Source organism: Ranitomeya imitator, chromosome 5, assembly GCF_032444005.1.
Source record: "Ranitomeya imitator isolate aRanImi1 chromosome 5, aRanImi1.pri, whole genome shotgun sequence".
NCBI lineage: Eukaryota > Metazoa > Chordata > Amphibia > Anura > Dendrobatidae > Ranitomeya > Ranitomeya imitator.
Window position 1 is genome coordinate 126297102 of NC_091286.1, and position 20864 is coordinate 126317965.

At 44.7% G+C, this 20864-nt stretch overlaps 1 protein-coding gene across 1 annotated transcript in view; it reads right to left on the reverse strand.

The window, feature by feature from the left end:
• C5H1orf198 (chromosome 5 C1orf198 homolog) overlaps positions 1-20864 on the reverse strand; it is a 92679-nt gene that overhangs the window by 46413 nt on the left and 25402 nt on the right. The window contains exon 2 of the mRNA XM_069769127.1: positions 9472-9522. Coding sequence (XP_069625228.1) covers positions 9472-9522 — 51 coding nt within the window. The remainder of the gene's footprint in view (positions 1-9471; positions 9523-20864) is intronic.

Genomic DNA, 20864 nt, shown 5'->3' on the forward strand with positions numbered 1-20864 from the left:
AGCCCCCAGTTTTGTATTTTCCCAAGGGTATCAGGAGAAATTGGACCCCAAAAGTTGTTGTCCTATTTGTCCTGAGTACGCTGATACCCCATATGTTGGGGTAAACCCCTGTTTGGGTACACGGGAGAGCTCGGAAGGGAAGAAGCACTGTTTTACTTTTTCAACGCAGAATTGGCTGGAATTGAGATCGGACGCCATGTCGCGTTTGGAGAGCCCCTGATGTGCCTAAACAGTGGAAACCCCCCCCAATTATAACTGAAACCCTAATCCAAACACACCCCTAACCCTAATCCCAACGGTAACCCTAAACACACCTCTAACCCTGACACACCCCTAACCCTAATCCCAACCCTATTCCCAACTGTAAATGTAATCTAAACCCTAACTGTAACTTTAGCCCCAACCCAAACCCTAACCCTAGCCCTAACCCTAGCCCTAACCCTAATGGGAAAATGGAAATAAATACATTTTTTTAATTTTTCCCTAACTAAGGGGGTGATGAAGGGGGGTTTGATTTACTTTTATAGCGGGTTATTTAGCGGATTTTTATGATTGGCAGCCGTCACACACTGAAAGACGCTTTTTATTGCAAAAAATATTTTTTGCGTTACCACATTTTGAGAGCTATAATTTTTCCATATTTTGGTCCACAGAGTCATGTGAGGTCTTGTTTTTTGCGGGACGAGTTGACGTTTTTATTGGTAACTTTTTCGGGCACGTGACATTTTTTGATCGCTTTTTATTCCGATTTTTGTGAGGCAGAATGACCAAAAACCAGCTATTCATGAATTTCTTTTGGGGGAGGCGTTTATACCGTTCCGCGTTTGGTAAAATTGATAAAGCAGTTTTATTCTTCGGGTCAGTACGATTACAGCGACACCTCATTTATATCATTTTTTTATGTTTTGGCGCTTTTATACGATAAAAACTATTTTATAGAAAAAATAATAATTTTGGCATCGCTTTATTCTCAGGACTATAACTTTTTTATTTTTTTGCTGATGATGCTGTATGGCGGCTCGATTTTTGCGGGATAAGATGACGTTTTCAGCGGTACCATGGTTATTTATATGTCTTTTTGATTGCGTGTTATTCCACTTTTTGTTCGGTGGTATGATAATAAAGCGTTGTTTTTTGACTCTTTTTTTTTTTCTTACAGTGTTTACTGAAGGGGTTAACTAGTGCGCCAGTTTTATAGGTCGGGCCGTTACGGACGCGGCGATACTAAATATATGTACTTTTATTGTTTTGTTTTTTTTTATTTAGATAAAGAAATGTATTTATGGGAATAATATTTTTTTTTTCATTATTTTGGAATATTTTTTTTTATTTTTTTTTTTACACATTTGAAAAAAATTTTTTTTACTTTTTTACTTTGTCCCGGGGGGGACATCACAGATCGGTGATCTGACAGTTTGCACAGCACTCTGTCAGATCACCGATCTGATAGCAGTGCAGGCTGCTTCACAGTGCCTGCTCTGAGCAGGCTCTGTGAAGCTACCTCCCTCCCTGCAGGACCCGGATCCGCGGCCATCTTGGATCCGGGTCTGGAACAGGCAGGGAGGGAGGTAAGACCCTCGCAGCAACGCGATCACATCGCGTTGCTGCGGGGGGCTCAGGGAAGCCCGCAGGGAGCCCCCTCCCTGCGCGATGCTTCCCTGCACCGCCGGCACATCGCGATCATCTTTGATCGCGGTGTGCCAGGGGTTAATGTGCCGGGGCGGTCCGTGACCGCTCCTGGCACATAGTGCCAGATGTCAGCTGCAATAGGCAGCTGACACCCGGCCGCGATCGGCGGCGCTCCCCCTGTGAGCGCCGCCGATCGCGCTGGACGTACTATCCCGTCCATGGTCATGGGGGCCCACCCCACCTCGACGGGATAGTACGTCCGATGTCAGAAAGGGGTTAAATAACCAAATGAAAAATAATTAAATACCCGGAAAAAGGGCCCTACGTGATGAGTCAACTCAGAAAAGGGAAAAAAATGATCCCCCAGAACAATTGTAGACTGATAAAAAATACAGTCAAGAACAATATAAATTGAAAAATACACGTATAATACTTCAGATATAAGGCAATATAAGTGATACACACGTGTATTATCTTATACTTAGTACCAAGGGTGTACAGATATACGTGAGATATCCCTAGAAGCTGAAAAAAACCTATAGATGTACGCCTACCTAGATGCGGAGGTTGGCACCCTAAGAGACAAAACGAGAATGGCACCCCCGTTCGTGCGATGGCTGTCCCTAATCTCCTACCTCTTCCCTATAAGGAATAGAGTGAGAAAAGAAGGCCAGGTGGCTGGTAGTATCATATGACCATATGTGATGTTCAATTACAACATAAAAGGCCTTCCCCTCCAATGTGATGTAAGAACAGAGGATAGAGATTATGAATAGATAAATAATAATATATAAATCAAACTGAATTAGCTCATCATAAAGTGGGCTGTTATGGCTGGCAATCAGGCAACACAGCGTGCAGTAATCAGCGCACATACAGAGATCTGGCAATAACCCAAAACAATAGGACGAGCTCTGAGACGTGGAATCTCTGTAGACTGCAGTACCTGATCTATCCTCACACAACTGTAAGCAGCAGTGAATTGCGCCTATCAACTACCTATGCAACTCGGCACTGCCTGAGGAGCTGACTAGCCTGAAGATAGAAATACAAGCCTGACTTACCTCAGAGAAATACCCCAAAGGAATAGGCAGCCCCCACATATAATGACTGTTAGCAAGATGAAAAGACAAACGTAGGAATGAAATAGATTCAGCAAAGTGAGGCCCGATATTCTAGACAGAGCGAGGATAGCAAAGAGAACTATGCAGTCTACAAAAAACCCTAAAACGAAAACCACGCAAAGGGGCAAAAAGACCCACCGTGCCGAACTAACAGCACGGCGGTGCACCCCTTTGCTTCTCAGAGCTTCCAGCAAAAGTTAATAGCAAGCTGGACAGGAAAAACAGAAAACAAACTAGAAGCACTTATCTAGCAGAGCAGCAGGCCCAAGGAAAGATGCAGTAGCTCAGATCCAACACTGGAACATTGACAAGGAGCAAGGAAGACAGACTCAGGTGGAGCTAAATAGCAAGGCAGCCAACGAGCTCACCAAAACACCTGAGGGAGGAAGCCCAGAGACTGCAATACCACTTGTGACCACAGAAGTGAACTCAGCCACAGAATTCACAACAGTACCCCCCCCTTGAGGAGGGGTCACCGAACCCTCACCAGAACCCCCAGGCCGACCAGGATGAGCCACATGAAAGGCACGAACAAGATCTGGGGCATGGACATCAGAGGCAAAAACCCAGGAATTATCTTCCTGAGCATAACCCTTCCATTTGACCAGATACTGGAGTTTCCGTCTAGAGACACGAGAATCCAAAATCTTCTCCACAATATACTCCAATTCCCCCTCCACCAAAACAGGGGCAGGAGGCTCCACAGATGGAACCATAGGTGCCACGTATCTCCTCAACAACGACCTATGGAATACATTATGTATGGAAAAGGAGTCTGGGAGGGTCAGACGAAAAGACACCGGATTGAGAATCTCAGAAATCCTATACGGACCAATAAAACGAGGTTTAAATTTAGGAGAGGAAACCTTCATAGGTATATGACGAGAAGATAACCAAACCAGATCCCCAACACGAAGTCGGGGTCCCACACGGCGTCTGCGATTAGCGAAAAGCTGAGCCTTCTCCTGGGACAAGGTCAAATTGTCCACTACCTGAGTCCAGATCTGCTGCAACCTGTCCACCACATAATCCACACCAGGACAGTCCGAAGACTCAACCTGTCCTGAAGAGAAACGAGGATGGAACCCAGAATTGCAGAAAAATGGAGAGACCAAGGTAGCCGAGCTGGCCCGATTATTAAGGGCGAACTCAGCCAACGGCAAAAATGACACCCAATCATCCTGGTCAGCGGAAACAAAACATCTCAGATATGTTTCCAAGGTCTGATTGGTTCGTTCGGTCTGGCCATTAGTCTGAGGATGGAAGGCCGAGGAAAAAGATAGGTCAATGCCCATCCTACCACAAAAGGCTCGCCAGAACCTCGAGACAAACTGGGAACCTCTGTCAGAAACAATATTCTCAGGAATGCCATGTAAACGAACCACATGCTGGAAGAACAAAGGCACCAAATCAGAGGAGGAAGGCAATTTAACCAAGGGCACCAGATGGACCATTTTAGAAAAGCGATCACAGACCACCCAAATGACAGACATTTTTTGAGAAACGGGAAGGTCAGAAATGAAATCCATCGAAATATGTGTCCAAGGCCTCTTCGGGACCGGCAAGGGCAAAAGCAACCCACTGGCACGTGAACAGCAGGGCTTAGCCCTAGCACAAATTCCACAGGACTGCACAAAAGCACGCACATCCCGTGACAGAGATGGCCACCAGAAGGATCTAGCAACCAACTCCCTGGTACCAAAGATTCCTGGATGACCGGCCAGCACCGAACAATGAAGTTCAGAGATAACTTTACTAGTCCACCTATCAGGGACGAACAGTTTCTCGGCCGGACAACGATCAGGTTTATTAGCCTGAAATTTCTGCAACACTCTCCGCAAATCAGGGGAGATGGCAGACACAATGACTCCTTCCTTGAGGATACTCGCCGGCTCAGATAACCCCGGAGAGTCGGGCACAAAACTCCTAGACAGAGCATCCGCCTTCACATTTTTAGAGCCCGGAAGGTATGAAATCACAAAATCAAAACGAGCAAAAAATAACGACCAACGGGCCTGTCTAGGATTCAAGCGCTTGGCAGACTCAAGATAAGTAAGGTTCTTATGATCAGTCAAAACCACCACGCGATGCTTAGCACCCTCAAGCCAATGACGCCACTCCTCGAATGCCCACTTCATGGCCAGCAACTCTCGGTTGCCCACATCATAATTACGCTCAGCAGCAGAAAATTTCCTGGAAAAGAAAGCACATGGTTTGAACACTGAGCAACCAGAACCTCTCTGTGACAAAACCGCCCCTGCACCAATCTCAGAAGCATCAACCTCGACCTGGAACGGAAGAGAAACATCAGGTTGACACAACACAGGGGCACAGCAAAAACGACGCTTCAACTCCTGAAAAGCTTCCACGGCAGCAGAAGACCAATTAACCAAATCAGCACCCTTCTTGGTCAAATCGGTCAATGGTCTGGCAATGCTAGAAAAATTACAGATGAAGCGACGATAAAAATTAGCAAAGCCCAGGAATTTCTGCAAACTTTTTAGAGATGTCGGCTGAGTCCAATCCTGGATGGCCTGAACCTTAACCGGATCCATCTCGATAGTAGAAGGGGAAAAGATGAACCCCAAAAATGAAACTTTCTGCACACCGAAGAGACACTTTGATCCCTTCACGAACAAGGAATTAGCACGCAGTACCTGGAAAACCATTCTGACTTGCTTCACATGAGACTCCCAATCATCTGAGAAGATCAAAATGTCATCCAAGTAAACAATCAAGAATTTATCCAGATACTCACGGAAAATGTCATGCATAAAAGACTGAAAAACAGATGGAGCATTGGCAAGTCCGAACGGCATCACCAGATACTCAAAATGACCCTCGGGCGTATTAAATGCCGTTTTCCATTCATCTCCCTGCCTGATTCTCACCAGATTATACGCACCACGAAGATCAATCTTAGTAAACCAACTAGCCCCCTTAATCCGAGCAAACAAGTCAGAAATCAATGGCAAGGGATACTGAAACTTAACAGTGATCTTATTAAGAAGGCGGTAATCAATACACGGTCTTAGCGAACCATCCTTCTTGGCTACAAAAAAGAACCCTGCTCCCAATGGTGACGACGATGGGCGAATATGTCCCTTCTCCAGGGACTCCTTCACATAACTGCGCATAGCGGTGTGTTCAGGTACGGACAAATTAAATAAACGACCCTTAGGGAATTTACTACCAGGAATCAAATCGATAGCACAATCACAATTCCTATGCGGAGGTAGGGCATCAGACTTGGACTCTTCAAATACATCCTGAAAGTCCGACAAGAACTCTGGGATGTCAGAAGGAATGGATGACGAAATAGACAAAAATGGAACATCACCATGTACTCCCTGACAACCCCAGCTGGTTACCGACATAGAGTTCCAATCCAATACTGGATTATGGGTTTGTAGCCATGGCAACCCCAACACGACCACATCATGCAAATTATGCAGTACCAAAAAGCGAATAACTTCCTGATGTGCAGGAGCCATGCACATGGTCAGCTGGGCCCAGTACTGAGGCTTATTCTTGGCCAAAGGTGTAGCATCAATTCCTCTCAACGGAATAGGACACCGCAAAGGCTCCAAGAAAAATCCACAACGTTTAGCATAATCCAAATCCATCAGATTCAGGGCAGCGCCTGAATCCACAAACGCCATGACAGAATATGATGACAAAGAGCACATTAAGGTAATGGACAAAAGGAATTTGGACTGTACAGTACCAATAACGGCAGAGCTATCGAACCGTCTAGTGCGTTTAGGACAATTAGAAATAGCATGAGTAGAATCACCACAATAGAAACACAGTCTGTTCAGACGTCTGTGTTCGTGCCGTTCTACTTTAGTCATAGTCCTGTCGCACTGCATAGGCTCAGGCTTACTCTCAGACAATACCGCCAGATGGTGCACAGATTTACGCTCGCACAAGCGACGACCGATCTGAATGGCCAAGGACATAGACTCATTCAAACCAGCAGGCATAGGAAATCCCACCATTACATCCTTAAGAGCTTCAGAGAGACCCTTTCTGAACAAAGCCGCTAGTGCAGATTCATTCCACAGAGTGAGTACTGACCATTTTCTAAATTTCTGACAATATACTTCTACATCATCCTGACCCTGGCATAAAGCCAGCAGATTTTTCTCAGCTTGATCCACTGAATTAGGCTCATCGTAAAGCAATCCCAGCGCCTGGAAAAATGCATCAACATTACTCAATGCAGAATCTCCTGGTGCAAGAGAAAACGCCCAGTCCTGTGGGTCGCCGCGCAAAAAAGAAATAATAATCAAAACCTGTTGAATAGGATTACCAGAAGAATGAGGTTTCAAGGCCAAAAATAGCTTACAATTATTTCTGAAGCTCAGGAACTTAGTTCTGTCACCAAAAAACAAATCAGGAATCGGAATTCTTGGTTCTAGCATCGATTTCTGATCAATAGTATCTTGAATCTTTTGTACATTTACAACGAGATTATCCATTGAGGAGCACAGAGCCTGAATATCCATGTCCACAGCTGTGTCCTGAAGCACTCTAATGTCTAGGGGAAAAAAAAGACTGAAGACAGAGCTAAGAAAAAAAAATGATGTCAGGATTTCTTTTTTCCCTCTATTGGAAATCATTGAAGGGCTCCTTGTACTGTTATGGCTGGCAATCAGGCAACACAGCGTGCAGTAATCAGCGCACATACAGAGATCTGGCAATAACCCAAAACAATAGGACGAGCTCTGAGACGTGGAATCTCTGTAGACTGCAGTACCTGATCTATCCTCACACAACTGTAAGCAGCAGTGGATTGCGCCTATCAACTACCTATGCAACTCGGCACTGCCTGAGGAGCTGACTAGCCTGAAGATAGAAATACAAGCCTGACTTACCTCAGAGAAATACCCCAAAGGAATAGGCAGCCCCCACATATAATGACTGTTAGCAAGATGAAAAGACAAACGTAGGAATGAAATAGATTCAGCAAAGTGAGGCCCGATATTCTAGACAGAGCGAGGATAGCAAAGAGAACTATGCAGTCTACAAAAAACCCTAAAACGAAAACCACGCAAAGGGGCAAAAAGACCCACCGTGCCGAACTAACAGCACGGCGGTGCACCCCTTTGCTTCTCAGAGCTTCCAGCAAAAGTTAATAGCAAGCTGGACAGGAAAAACAGAAAACAAACTAGAAGCACTTATCTAGCAGAGCAGCAGGCCCAAGGAAAGATGCAGTAGCTCAGATCCAACACTGGAACATTGACAAGGAGCAAGGAAGACAGACTCAGGTGGAGCTAAATAGCAAGGCAGCCAACGAGCTCACCAAAACACCTGAGGGAGGAAGCCCAGAGACTGCAATACCACTTGTGACCACAGAAGTGAACTCAGCCACAGAATTCACAACAGTGGGCCCCCTTATTGGTCTGAAAAAAATCTGCTGGTTCCTTTGGTGTTGAAAGTAGGCCCCTTTTACTGTTTGAGGCCCTTCGCAGCAACGGTATGTCTGCCCCTGGGCTGAAGTTATCTCACAATCAATGTGTGGAGACAAAGTTCAGTAGGTGCTCTCGTCCGCTGGCCCGGCTGTCTTAAGACTGTATGGACCAGGACTCATCCCACTAAACACCTGCACTTCTTTCCCGTGGGCAGAATACCATTCAGACAACACAAGGTGAGGTCATCAGTGACAATTTATTGAACCACCAACAGACAATAACATATACAACAGTCCCAGCAAATATCTAAGATGTCACAAAATACAGGGTCTCACCCTTCTGCTGACTCGCCTGGATTAGAGCAGCTGCAAATTTTGGGCTTCCATGTCAGACTACCCCCACCAGTGGCACCCCCTTTTTGGGGGCAGTCACAGAGAAGAGGTGAAGACAAGCTTAAGAAGCTGACAGTCTATTAAGGTATGTGGACAGGTGATCTGTCCCAACCTGGCTTCTTCTACCGACTATGTGGGGTCAGATTACCGGAGGATCCAACCTGGCTTATCCAAACATCTTTGAGGGTTCAGTGATGGTCAATGAGTCAGATCTTTATTCCTCCAGCTGGGGCCGTGGTCCCTTAAGCTGCTATCTCAAATCAGTATTCCTTTTGATGGAGCCATGATGTCCTGGCTGCTGTTCTGTAGAGTCTCCTTGTAGAAGGATAGGGATCCTTTTCATACCCAGAGCTGTCCTCCAGGCCATCATCCTCAGGTCTGGGGGAAGGTGGGATGAGGCTAACTCTCATTGTTTGAGAAATTAATCAATCTACATAGCTTGTCCTTCACTGTTTTCTGGTCATCAAGCTACAGGGACTTACACAATGGGTAAATAACATATTACCAAACATCGATTGTTCAATGACCCTGCGTCCCTGTCCTCCAATGATAGCAACACAATAAACTGCAGAAGCTGATATAATAGGTAGACAGTAGCCAATCAACAATTCACAAACATCAATTCAAGAGTCAACATTCAGACTCATATGAACATCAGTCTATGTCTCCTGGCATATTGAAAATATACGTGTAGCATAATTAAGAGAGTCATCACACTATGCAATATTTTTAACTAAAGTAGTGTCCAAAGTAGTTTTACTTTTAAAAAGAATCTTATTAAAGGGCAAGAATGAAAAGTCAAATAAGGTCATTTCATTTTATTTATGAACACCACAAGTGTCTCTCTCTCTCTCTCTCTCTCTCTATATATATATACACACACACATACATACACACACACACACTTACTCTAGTTTCCCAGGAAAACGGTGCAGAATGTTCATCTTGCCAAGTAATATCCTACAATAGAAAAAAAAGAATGGAATGTAAATATGCTGCGGCATCACGTTCACTACATTTTAGGCTCTGATCACATTGTTTTTTTTAAATAATATTGGCAAATTATGAAGTTGTAAAAAAATAATAATAATAATTTACAGATATACTTAAAATTTCCAAACTACGCAGATCAGGAAGATAGCCCCCCCTTTCCATCAGTAGACTCTTACGCTACTGGAGGGGCCTGGTTTTCACAATAAACTGAGTCCAAAAGCCAAACACAATACTTTTTTACCTCTGTAGTGTAGAGTTTCAACTTTTTATATAAAAATATGTCTCCTTTACATTTTGATATTTACCAATTTGGAGTTTCAATTTGGATTTTGAGACCATAACTTCTAGAATTATGTAATGTACTGATGGCTTCTGAAAGACTAGTTACTAAAACTGACTTTAGATAAGTGATAAAAAATATATATTTGTGTTAGAGCATCTTTCATTTATATTTTAAGGCTGCTCCAACTAAATTACAGAGCTCCTGATGTCAGATCTAAATACAGACACACGGAAACACATAAATATAGGTTTACCCTACCATACTTTTGAACAGACATGAGGACAACCAGAAAAATGCACTCTCAATTCCTGTTTGTATTATTGTGGTGCCAAGTATGTAAGATAGGAAGCCGCAGAGGACGCCTAGTATACGCACTTAGGCTGCCGTCACACTAGCAGTATTTGGTCAGTATTTTAAATGAGTATTTGTAAGCCAAAACCAGGAGTGGAACAATTAGAGGAAAAGTATAATAGAAACATATGCACCACTTCTGTATTTATCACCCACTCCTGGTTTGGGCTTACAAATACTGATGTAAAATACTGACCAAATACTGCTAGTGTGATGGCAGCCTTAGGCCGGCTTCACACTTGCGAGTTTTACGGACGTAAGAGCGCAGAAACTACGTCCGTAAAACTCGCAAAACATACGGCACAATTATTCTCTATGCCCCTGCTCCTATCTGCCGTATTAAACTGATCAGTATTATACGGCTTTCTACGGCCGTACAAAATCGCAGCATGCTGCGTTTGTCACCGTATTGCGCAAATTCAACGTCAATGAAAGTCTATGGAAGCCCCAAAAATACGGATCACACACGGACCAGCAGTGTGACTTGCGAGAAATACGCAGCGCTGTTAGAGAGAAAAGCCGGCAATTCATTGCGGTGTACAGTAAAATCACACTGACAGCTTACAGTAGAATAGGTAGAATAAATGTGGACACATAGAATAGGTATATATATATATATATATATATATATATATATATATATATATATATATATATATGTCAGTGAGACACATATATATTAATATTTCTTCCAGCGCTAGACAGCTTTAAAGCCGGTAATTCAATCACCGGCTTTTGCTTTCTCCTTCCTAAACCCGACATGATATGAGACCTGGTTTACATACAGTAAACCATCTCATATCCCATTTTTTTTTGCATATTTCACACTACTAATGTCAGTAGTGTGTCTATGCAAAATTTGGCCGTTCTAGCTAGTAAATTAAGGGGTTAAATGGCGGAAAAAATTGGCGTGGGCTCCCGCACAATTTTCTCCTCCAGAGTGGTAAAGCCAGTGACTGAGGGCAGACATTAATAGCCTGGAGAGGGTCCATGGTTATTGGCCCCCCCCCCCCCGGCTAAAAACATCTGCCCCCAGCCACCCCAGAAAAGGCACATCTGGAAGATGCGCCTATTCTGGCACTTAGCCACTCTCTTCCCATTCCCGTGTAGCGGTGGGATATGGGGTAATGAAGGGTTAATGCCACCTTGCTATTGTAAGGTGACATTAAGCCAGATTAATAATGGAGAGGCGTCAATTATGACACCTATCCATTATTAATCCAATACTAGTAAAGGGTTAAAAAAATACACAAACACAATATTAAACATTATTTTAATGAAATAAAAACAAAGGTTGTTTTAATATTTTATTGAACGCCCAATCCAATCACTGAAGACCCTCGTTCTGTAACAAAAAAAACATAATAAACCAACAATATCCTTACCTTCCGCAGATCTGTAAAGTCCAACGATGTAAATCCATCTGAAGGGGTTAAAATATTTTGCAGCCACGAGCTTTGCTAATGCAACATTGCTCATGTCTGCAAAACCCCGGAGAATGTAGGTAAAGTAGGTCAATGACCTATATTTACCTGCATTTGCGGTGAGGCGCCCTCTGCTGGCTGTTCCTAGATTGTGGGAACTTTCCTAGAAAGCTCCCTGGCTCGAGTTCATATGAGGACAACCAGCAGAGGGCGCCCTCTGCTAAACAGCTAAACCGCTATACCGGGGTCCAATAAGGAGACTGTGGTTGAGTCTGTGCTTTATTAAACGTAGTGGTATATTGATGCGGTGAAACTGTGAACAATGATATACATAGAATCAGTGCATGGTATAGAACAGATACATACTACACGTGATGTACATTATGCATAACATTTAGAAAGCTAGTAACTGAACTAGGAGTACAACTGGTTAAACTAAGCTAATATAGAGCAGAAATATCTATAGGAAGCATAAAGACATACCGGCAATGCAATCGCAAGGGGGATGAAGTGAAGCGTCTTTCCTTGAAGGCAAACTGAAGAAAGTGAAAGGAAAAATGGAGGGAAATGGAGGCTGAGCTACCATAATGCATTGCAAAGGAGGAGGAGAATCAGACATGGATAATACAAAAACAGAAGATTGAACTGCCAACATAACTCTGACCGCTAGAGGGAGCCAAAGCATCACAAACAAATAAAGATATGAATATCCATACTGAGAAACCTGCAATTATGCAAACAGATAATCAGGGTAACAATATTAGATGGCGGAGACAGAACAGACATATATATATATATATATATTATATATGTTTTTTTTTTTTTTAACACATGGATCCCTTGTATAGCCGTATGTCGGTTTTGCAAGCCTGCGATAAAAACACGCAGTACGGATGACATACGGATTACATACGCCGACACAGGATGCAGGAGGAGTGCAGGGAAGCGGACGCCGGTGACGTGACAGGCACCGGAATGTGAGTATGTGTTTTTTTTTTTTTTACATTTACAATGGTAACTAGGGTAAACATCGGGTTACTAAGCGCGGCCCTGCGCTTAGTAACCCGATATTTACCCTGGTTACCAGTGAACACATCGCTGGATCGGCGTCACACACGCCGATTCAGCGATGTCAGCGGGTGATCCAGCGACTAAATAAAGTTCTGGCCTTCTAGCTCCGACCAGCGATGTCACAGCAGGATTCAGATCACTGCTGCGTGTCAAACACAACGATATCGCTATCCAGGACGCTGCAACGTCACGGATCGCTATCGTTGTAATGTTGTTCAGTGTACCTTTAGTTTGAGAAAGTAGCTACAGGAGATGTTGTGTGCACCAACAATGCTGCAGAGTTTTCACATGTGCCAGAAAGGGAGTTAAGCGTACAAAGTACCATCCTTTAGGCTATAGTCACACGTCGTGCTTTCTTCAACATTTTTTTAATGCTTTTTATGCAAATTTTCAGCTGCGTTTTTACCAGCAAAAGTCTATGAGATTTCAGAAATCTCATGCACACAGCTTTGTTTTTTTCTCCTCAGTATTTTATGCTAAACCATGGTTTTCAGCATTTTTCACCAATTGAAAGCAATGAGTACGTGCAAAAAACGCTGAAAAATTGCTTCAAAAACACAGGTATAAGGTTTTGCTGTGTTTTTAGTGCCAAAACCTGATGAACTTAAATCAGATAATTTTTTTATGCACTAAACTATATCACCATGCACAATAGACAAATGTACCCTGACAAAAACGTAGGAGAAAATGCAGCAAAAAATGTAACAAAAACTAAGCAAAACCTGCTTTTTTGAAGCAAGTTTCTTACTGCCAGGCGCCTAATCATCAGAGGAAGGATTACAATAAGTCCGGGATCATACACAGCGAGATACGGCCGGCCAGTCTTGCTGGTTAAAAACAAGCTCTGGCACCGGCACTCCGGAGCGGAGCGTGCAGCCGCACAGCAATACATGGAGCTGCACGCTCCGCTCTGTAGTCCCGATGCCAGAGCTTGTTTTTAACCAGCAAGACTCAGCCGTATCTCGCTGTAGTGTGATCCCGGCCTAAAGCCGGGATCACACATGCGAGAAACATGGCCGAGTCTCGCATGTTAATACCCGGCACTGCCGCCGGCACTCAGGAGCGGAGCGAGCGGCTCCATGTATTGCTACAAATAGCTGATAACACAGGATCTCCCAATCACAACAAAGCTGACCCTGGTTTTCTCTCCCTTTTGAAAGACCTTTCCACAAACTCATTAGATGCATCAATACAAAATATAGGGTTGTAGTCCATTCATTGTAGCTAATGTACATTTGGATTTCTTGAAACAAGAGTTAAAGCCTAAAAAACAACCCAAAAGCCAGTGTGAAAATTGTAAGATTTCAAATGTTTTTTTTTTAATAAAAATTGTAATATGGAAACATTAAATTGCCCAAATTAAAAAATAAAATAAAAATCTTTAAAGGGACACTGTCACCTGAATTTGGAGGGAACAATCTTTAGCCATGGAGGCGGGGTTTTGGGGTGTTTGATTCACCCTTTCCTTACCCGCTGGCTGCATGCTGGCTGCAATATTGGATTGAAGTTCATTCTCTGTCCTCCATTGTACACACCTGCGCAAGGCAAGATTGCACCTTATGCAGGCATGTACTACGGAGGACAGAGAATGAACTTCAATCCAATATTGCAGCCAGCGGGTAAGGAAAGGGTGAATCAAACACCCAAAAACCCCGCCTCCATGGCTGAAGATTGTTCCCTCCAAATTCAGGTGACAGTGTCCCTTTAAAGGGAACCTGTCACCCCGTTTTTTGAGATTGAGCTATAAATACTGTTAAATAGGGCCTGCGCTGTGTGTTCCTATAGTGTATGTAGTGTACCCCGATTCCCCATGTATGCTGAGAAATAACTTACCAAAGTCGCCGTTTTCGCCTGTCAATCAGGCTGGTCAGGTCGGGAGGGCGTGGTGACATCGCTGGTTCTTCCTCAGCTTTACGTTGGTGGCGTAGTGGTGAAGACACAGCGCGCGATCTGCGCTGTCATCCCTTTCGTCGGTGGGGGCGGCCATCTTCCTGGGGCCGCGCGTGCGCAGATCGAGTGCTCTGCTGCACGGGGCTTCAGGAAAATGGCCGCGGGATGCCGCGCGTGCGCATTAGAGATCGCGGCGGCCATTTTCCCAAAGCCGAGTTTGCATCTCGGCTTTGGGAAAATGGCCGCCGCGATCTCTAATGCGCACGCGCGGCATCCCGCGGCCATTTTCCTGAAGCCCCGTGCAGCAGAGCACTCGATCTGCGCACGCGCGGCCCCAGGAAGATGGCCGCCCCCACCGACGAAAGGGATGACAGCGCAGATCGCGCGCTGTGTCTTCACCACTACGCCACCAACGTAAAGCTGAGGAAGAACCAGCGATGTCACCACGCCCTCCCGACCTGACCAGCCTGATTGACAGGCGAAAACGGCGACTTTGGTAAGTTATTTCTCAGCATACATGGGGAATCGGGGTACACTACATACACTATAGGAACACACAGCGCAGGCCCTATTTAACAGTATTTATAGCTCAATCTCAAAAAACGGGGTGACAGGTTCCCTTTAAGCTCACACTGGGCGTTTTTGCTGCCTTTTTTCATGCAAATTTTCAGCTGCATTTTACAGCACCAGCAAAGTCTATGAGATTTTGTCATCAGGATTTTGTGCTTTGCATGATTTTTGCATAATGGAGTAGGTCACTCCAATGAATGGTTGGTGAAAAAAAATCCTGAAAAACCCACCAAAACTGCAGGTATCGGGTTTTGCTGTGTTTTTTGTGTCAAAACCTGATTCTATAGAATAGGACTTTTTTCAACACAAAACTTTATAAGCATGCACAAGAGACAAATCTAGCATGACAAAACTGCTGCAAAAAAAAAAAAAGTATCAAAAATGCCATGTAAAATTCAAGAAAAAACAAGGAAAACATGCTGAAAAAATGACTAGTTTGAACCTACCCATAAGGAGTAGATCAACTATGGTAAATCCAAATTTAAAAACAATGCATAGCCATTCTGGCTTTAGTACTGGCCCAATATATACAAGAGATAGAATCACTATGTGTCTTCCTATAATCCTGAAAAGAACGACCTGGGTACAAACAAGACTTTGCCATCACAACCTCCCCTATATTACATTGTCCATCGCTGTTATTATATATCATCGGAAAGTCGATTCAAGGTGACAGGAGTATTTTAAGCTCAAGCACACTGAGGACATTGTATGAGCAAACCACAGTTCACTTTGATAATCCAAAGTTAACCCCTTATATATCAAGAAAATTTTGGTGTTTAAAGACCACAGTATTTTTTTTTACACTGTCATATGCAGAAATCCATTACTTTTTTTTTCTACTGATGTCGCTGTGTAAAAGCTTGGTGTTTGTTTTGCAGGAGGCGTAGTTTTAAATGGCATTATATTGATGGGTATATAAGTTATTGATTAGCTTTTATTAACTTTCTGTGGGAAGGAAACTGCAGTTCCACTGTCGTTTTTTGAATTTTAAAAAGTAATCTTTGTTTTATTTTTTCATGTAAATCAAATGTGCATGTAAACATAAGAAACTTTGTAATATATCTTGTTAGAGAAATCTTTTTTTCTCCCCCCAGGACTGATCATTCATTCTCAAAAGTCTTAATTCAGGGGTAAAATGTGTCTTGAGTGAGTACAGACTTTCCCATTAGGCCGGTTTCACACGTCTGTCTCCGGTACGTGTAGTAACAGTTTTCTCACATACGGAAGACACTGACACACGTAGAACCATTCAAATGAATGGGTCTGTGCACATGTCAGTGTGTTTCCACGGACCGTGTGCAAAACACGCAGACATGTCCGTTTTCACCCGTACACATGGGCCGCAAAACGTGCCACACACGTGCACACGGAGAACAGTGTACACTCTCCTCTGTATGCACGGATGGCAGCCGGGAAAGTAGCGCTACTGTAAGCCGCTGTTTCCAGGTGGCTGGTGCTGAACGCGGCTTTCATCCATTCACCCCTGCTCTGCCAGCGAGCAGGGGAGAATGAATGAATGAATGAAAAACCCGACGTGGGGACCCCCTATGTTTTTAAACCTACCAGGCTGGTAAGGAGCCATGAATATGGGCTCCCCAGCCTAAAAACAGCAGCCCGCAGCTGCCCAGAAAAGGAGCATCTATTAGATGCGCCAGTTTTGGAGCTTTGCCTGGTTTTTCCCACTTGCCCTGTAGTGGTGGCAAGTGGGGTAATGGGGGGTTAATGTCACCTTACAATTGCAAGGTGACATTAAGCCCAGCTTAGTAATGGAGATGTGTCAATAAGACACCTATCCATTACTAATCCTATAGTTAGTAAAGTGTTAAATAAACACCACACAGTAAGAACAAATAATTTTTTTGAAATCATACACCACACAATTTTGCCATCTTTATTGTACTGGTAATCCAAGTGACACCCTCCATCTCCTGTAAAAAAAAATAAAATAAACCAACACTATACCCATACCTGTCTGGCGTTCAGTCAGTCCCACGCCGTAATCCATATCTAGAGGATAGACAGTTTATAACCGGGAGCGGTGCTAATGCAACCGGCCCGGCTATAAACTACTGAATGATATGAATGAATGAATGATACACAGCGGGCACAGGCTCAGTAACTAGCGGTGACGTCACTGAGTCTGTGCTCGCTGCCGGCATGAACTCCTGTGACCTCAGGACCATGGAAGAATGCAAGTAATGAGGTCACTGTGACAGAGCTTGAACTGCCATGACCTCATCACTTGCATTCTCCCACGGTCCTGAGGTCACAGGAGTTCATGCCAGCAGCACAGACTCAGTGACGTCACCGCTAGTTACTGAGCTTGTGCCCGCTGCGTATCATTCATTCATTCTCTTCTGCTCACGTTGCTCGCTGGCAGATCAGGGGAGAAGGGATAACAGTCGCGTTCAGCACCAGCCGCTGGGGAACAGCACTTACAGTAGCGCTACTTCCCCAGTGGCCTTCCGTGTGGCACTGATGCGGCACATGGTTGACACATGTGTGCCGCACGTGGTACACACACGGACACTGATATCTACTGTACCGGAAATATCAGGACGTGTGAAACCGGCCTTACTGAGATAGGAGATGGCAGTTAGTGCTCATAAAACCCTATGGAGACTTGTACGTTTCAGAACTTTTCTGTCTCTAAGGCCGGAGTCACACTACCATTGAATACGGACGAGTGCTATGCGATAAAAAAAGGGCATAGCACTCAGACCAGTATTCTTCTATGGGGCAGCTCACTTCACCGTATTTTTTCTCGGCTGTTTTCAGTGTGCGAGTGAAATCGCAGCATGCTACGATTGTCACCGACACTCGGCTGAGTCTTGGCTCACTCGCACCGATATAAGCCTATGGGTGCGAGTGAGACAGCGCACACCACTCGGATATCATCCGAGTGATGTGCAATATACGCTGACCCCGGCAATAGAGATGGAGAAATTCATTTCTCCGCCTCCTCTGCAGCTGTGCTCCGATCCTCTCTGTGCGAGAAGCTCGGAGCACAGACACATGACACTCGGCTCCCGCTCGCAGCAGAGCAGGAGCCGAGAGTCATTAGCATATCGCATTCGATGTGACTCCAGCCTAACAATTCCCTCCACAGAATTTTAAAAGCATCAATCTCCTATCTCTGCAATGAGAAAGTGTTTTCACTGAATATAGATTGTACAGCTTTACCCATGAAATGAGAGTGAAAAATCAGTCCAGATAGAGAAAGATTGCAAAGATGCTGATTTGCATGTCTATTAACCCCTTCCTAGTGTGAGACGAAGGGTGCCATTCAGTTGTCATGGCAGCTGAGGGCCCCTTAGGCTATGTGGCCATGATCCAGAAGCAGTGCATGTTCGATGCCTCCAATGTGCTGCCATCTATTGAACGCAGGTGAATCCTCTGTGATCACTGAACTATGCGGATTTACAGCATCCAATACATTCTACTGATTAAATTTCTATTGCAGCGACTAGCGTCCCCACAAGAAAAATTGGCATGCTGTGGTTCTGAAAGACAAACCACATGTCAGTGTCCGTGGGTGATCTGCAGGCACACATACACGCATAGTGGACATGGGATTTCTAGAAGTCCCATCCACTATGCTGTAACATCTGGCCGCTGCGGGTTTGACGCTGCATAAATACACAGAGTCAAACCCACAGCAGTTCCTAATCATGGGCACATACCCTTAGCCCTATGGCTGGGTTTTATAGAAGGTTGTTTTGACTATACTCTATACTGCAATACTGTAGTAGTGTGCAAGACTGTAAAATTGCAGAGCAAAGATCAAGCATTTGTAGGTTTAAGTCCACTAAGAAATATATATGGAGGACTTTGCCACACACTTTAAAAATAAGATCGACCAGACAAGGCAAGTCTTCATTGTCCAACCACCACAACCCCTTTGTATACCAGACCAATGCCCAAACCCCATAACCTCCCTATCCAACATCACTGAAAGGGGGCTTAATTGTCTCCTCTCCAAATCGCACCTCACCACCTGTGCGCTTGACCCCATCCCATCCCACCTCCTCCCCAACCTCTCCACCACTCTTAGCCCATCCCTAACCCACCTCTTCAACCTATCACTAACTTCTGGCACCTTCCCTTCTGCTTTCAAACATGCCACAATCACCTATCCTTAAAAAGCCGACCCTCGACCCAACTGCTATGTCCAGCTATCGCCCAATATCGCTGCTCCCATTCGCTTCCAAACTCCTGGAGCAGCACGTCCACTCTGAACTTTCCTCCCACCTCTCATCTAACTTGCTCTTTGACAATCTACAATCTGGTTTCCGCCCCCATCACTCAACAGACAGCCCTGACCAAAATCACTAACGACCTACTTACCGCCAAAGCTAATGGACAATACTCTGTACTCCTCCTTCTAGACCTGTCCCCTGCTTTCGACACAGTTAACCACTGCCTCCTACTACAGATCCTCTCCTCCATTGGCATAAAAGACCATGCCCTATCCTGGATTGCCTCGTACCTTTCCAACCACACATTCAGTGTCTCCCACTCCCACACTACCTCCTCATCCCACCCTCTCTCTGTTGGAGTCCCCCAAGGCTCTGTTCTAGGACCCCCTACTCTTCTCAATCTATACACTTGGCCTGGGACAACTCATAAAGTCCCATGGATTCCAGTACCACCTCTATGCTGATGACACTCAGATCTACCTCTCTGGCCCAGACGTCACCGCTCTGCTGTCCAGAATCTTAGAGTGTCTATCTGCCATATCCTCCTTCTCCTCTCGCTTCCTCAAACTCAATGTGGACAAATCTGAACTCATCATCTTTCCTCCATCCCATACATCTTCCTTACCTGACCTATCTATCGCAATCAACGACATCATGCTTTCCCCCGTACCAGAAGTCCGCTGCCTCGGAGTAACCTTTCAAACCACACATCCAAACTCTGTCCACCTCCTGTCGCCTCCAGCTCAAAAATATCTCCAGAATCCGTCCTTTCCTCAACCGTCAATCTACTAAAATGCTTGGGCATGCCCTCATCATCTCCCGCCTAGACTACTGCAACATCCTTTTCTGCGGCCACCCTGCTAACACCCTTGCACCTCTCCAGTCCATCCTTAACTCTGCTGCCCGACTAATTCATCTCTCTCCTCGCTACTCCTCCGCTTCCCCCTCTGCAAATCTCTTCACTGGCTCCCATTCCCTCAGCATATCCAGTTCAAATTACTAATTCTGACCTACAAAGCCATCCATAACCTGTCTCCTCCATATATCTCTGAACTAATCTCCCAATATCTTCCCTCACGTATTCTCCGGTCCTCCTAAGACCTCCTTTTTTCCTTCACACTTATTCGCTCCTCATCCAACTGCCTCCAAGACTTCTCCAGAATATCCCCCATCCTCTGGAATTCTCTGCCCCAACACATCCGACTATCAACCACATTCGGATCCTTCAGACGAAACCTGAAAACCCACCTCTTCAGGAAAGCCTACAGCCTGCACTGACCCCGCTGCCTCCTTACCAATAGCGAAGCTACCGCCTCACCAACACCAGAGCTCCTGCAACCCTCAACCTATTGTCTCCTTCCCCATAATTCTGTAGAATGTAAGCCCGCAAGGGCAGAGTCCTAGCCCCTCTGTATCAGTCTGTCATTGTTAGTTTGTTTACTGTAAGCGATATCTGTAACTTGCATGTAACCCATTCTCATGTACAGCACCATGGAATCAATGGTGCTATATAAATAA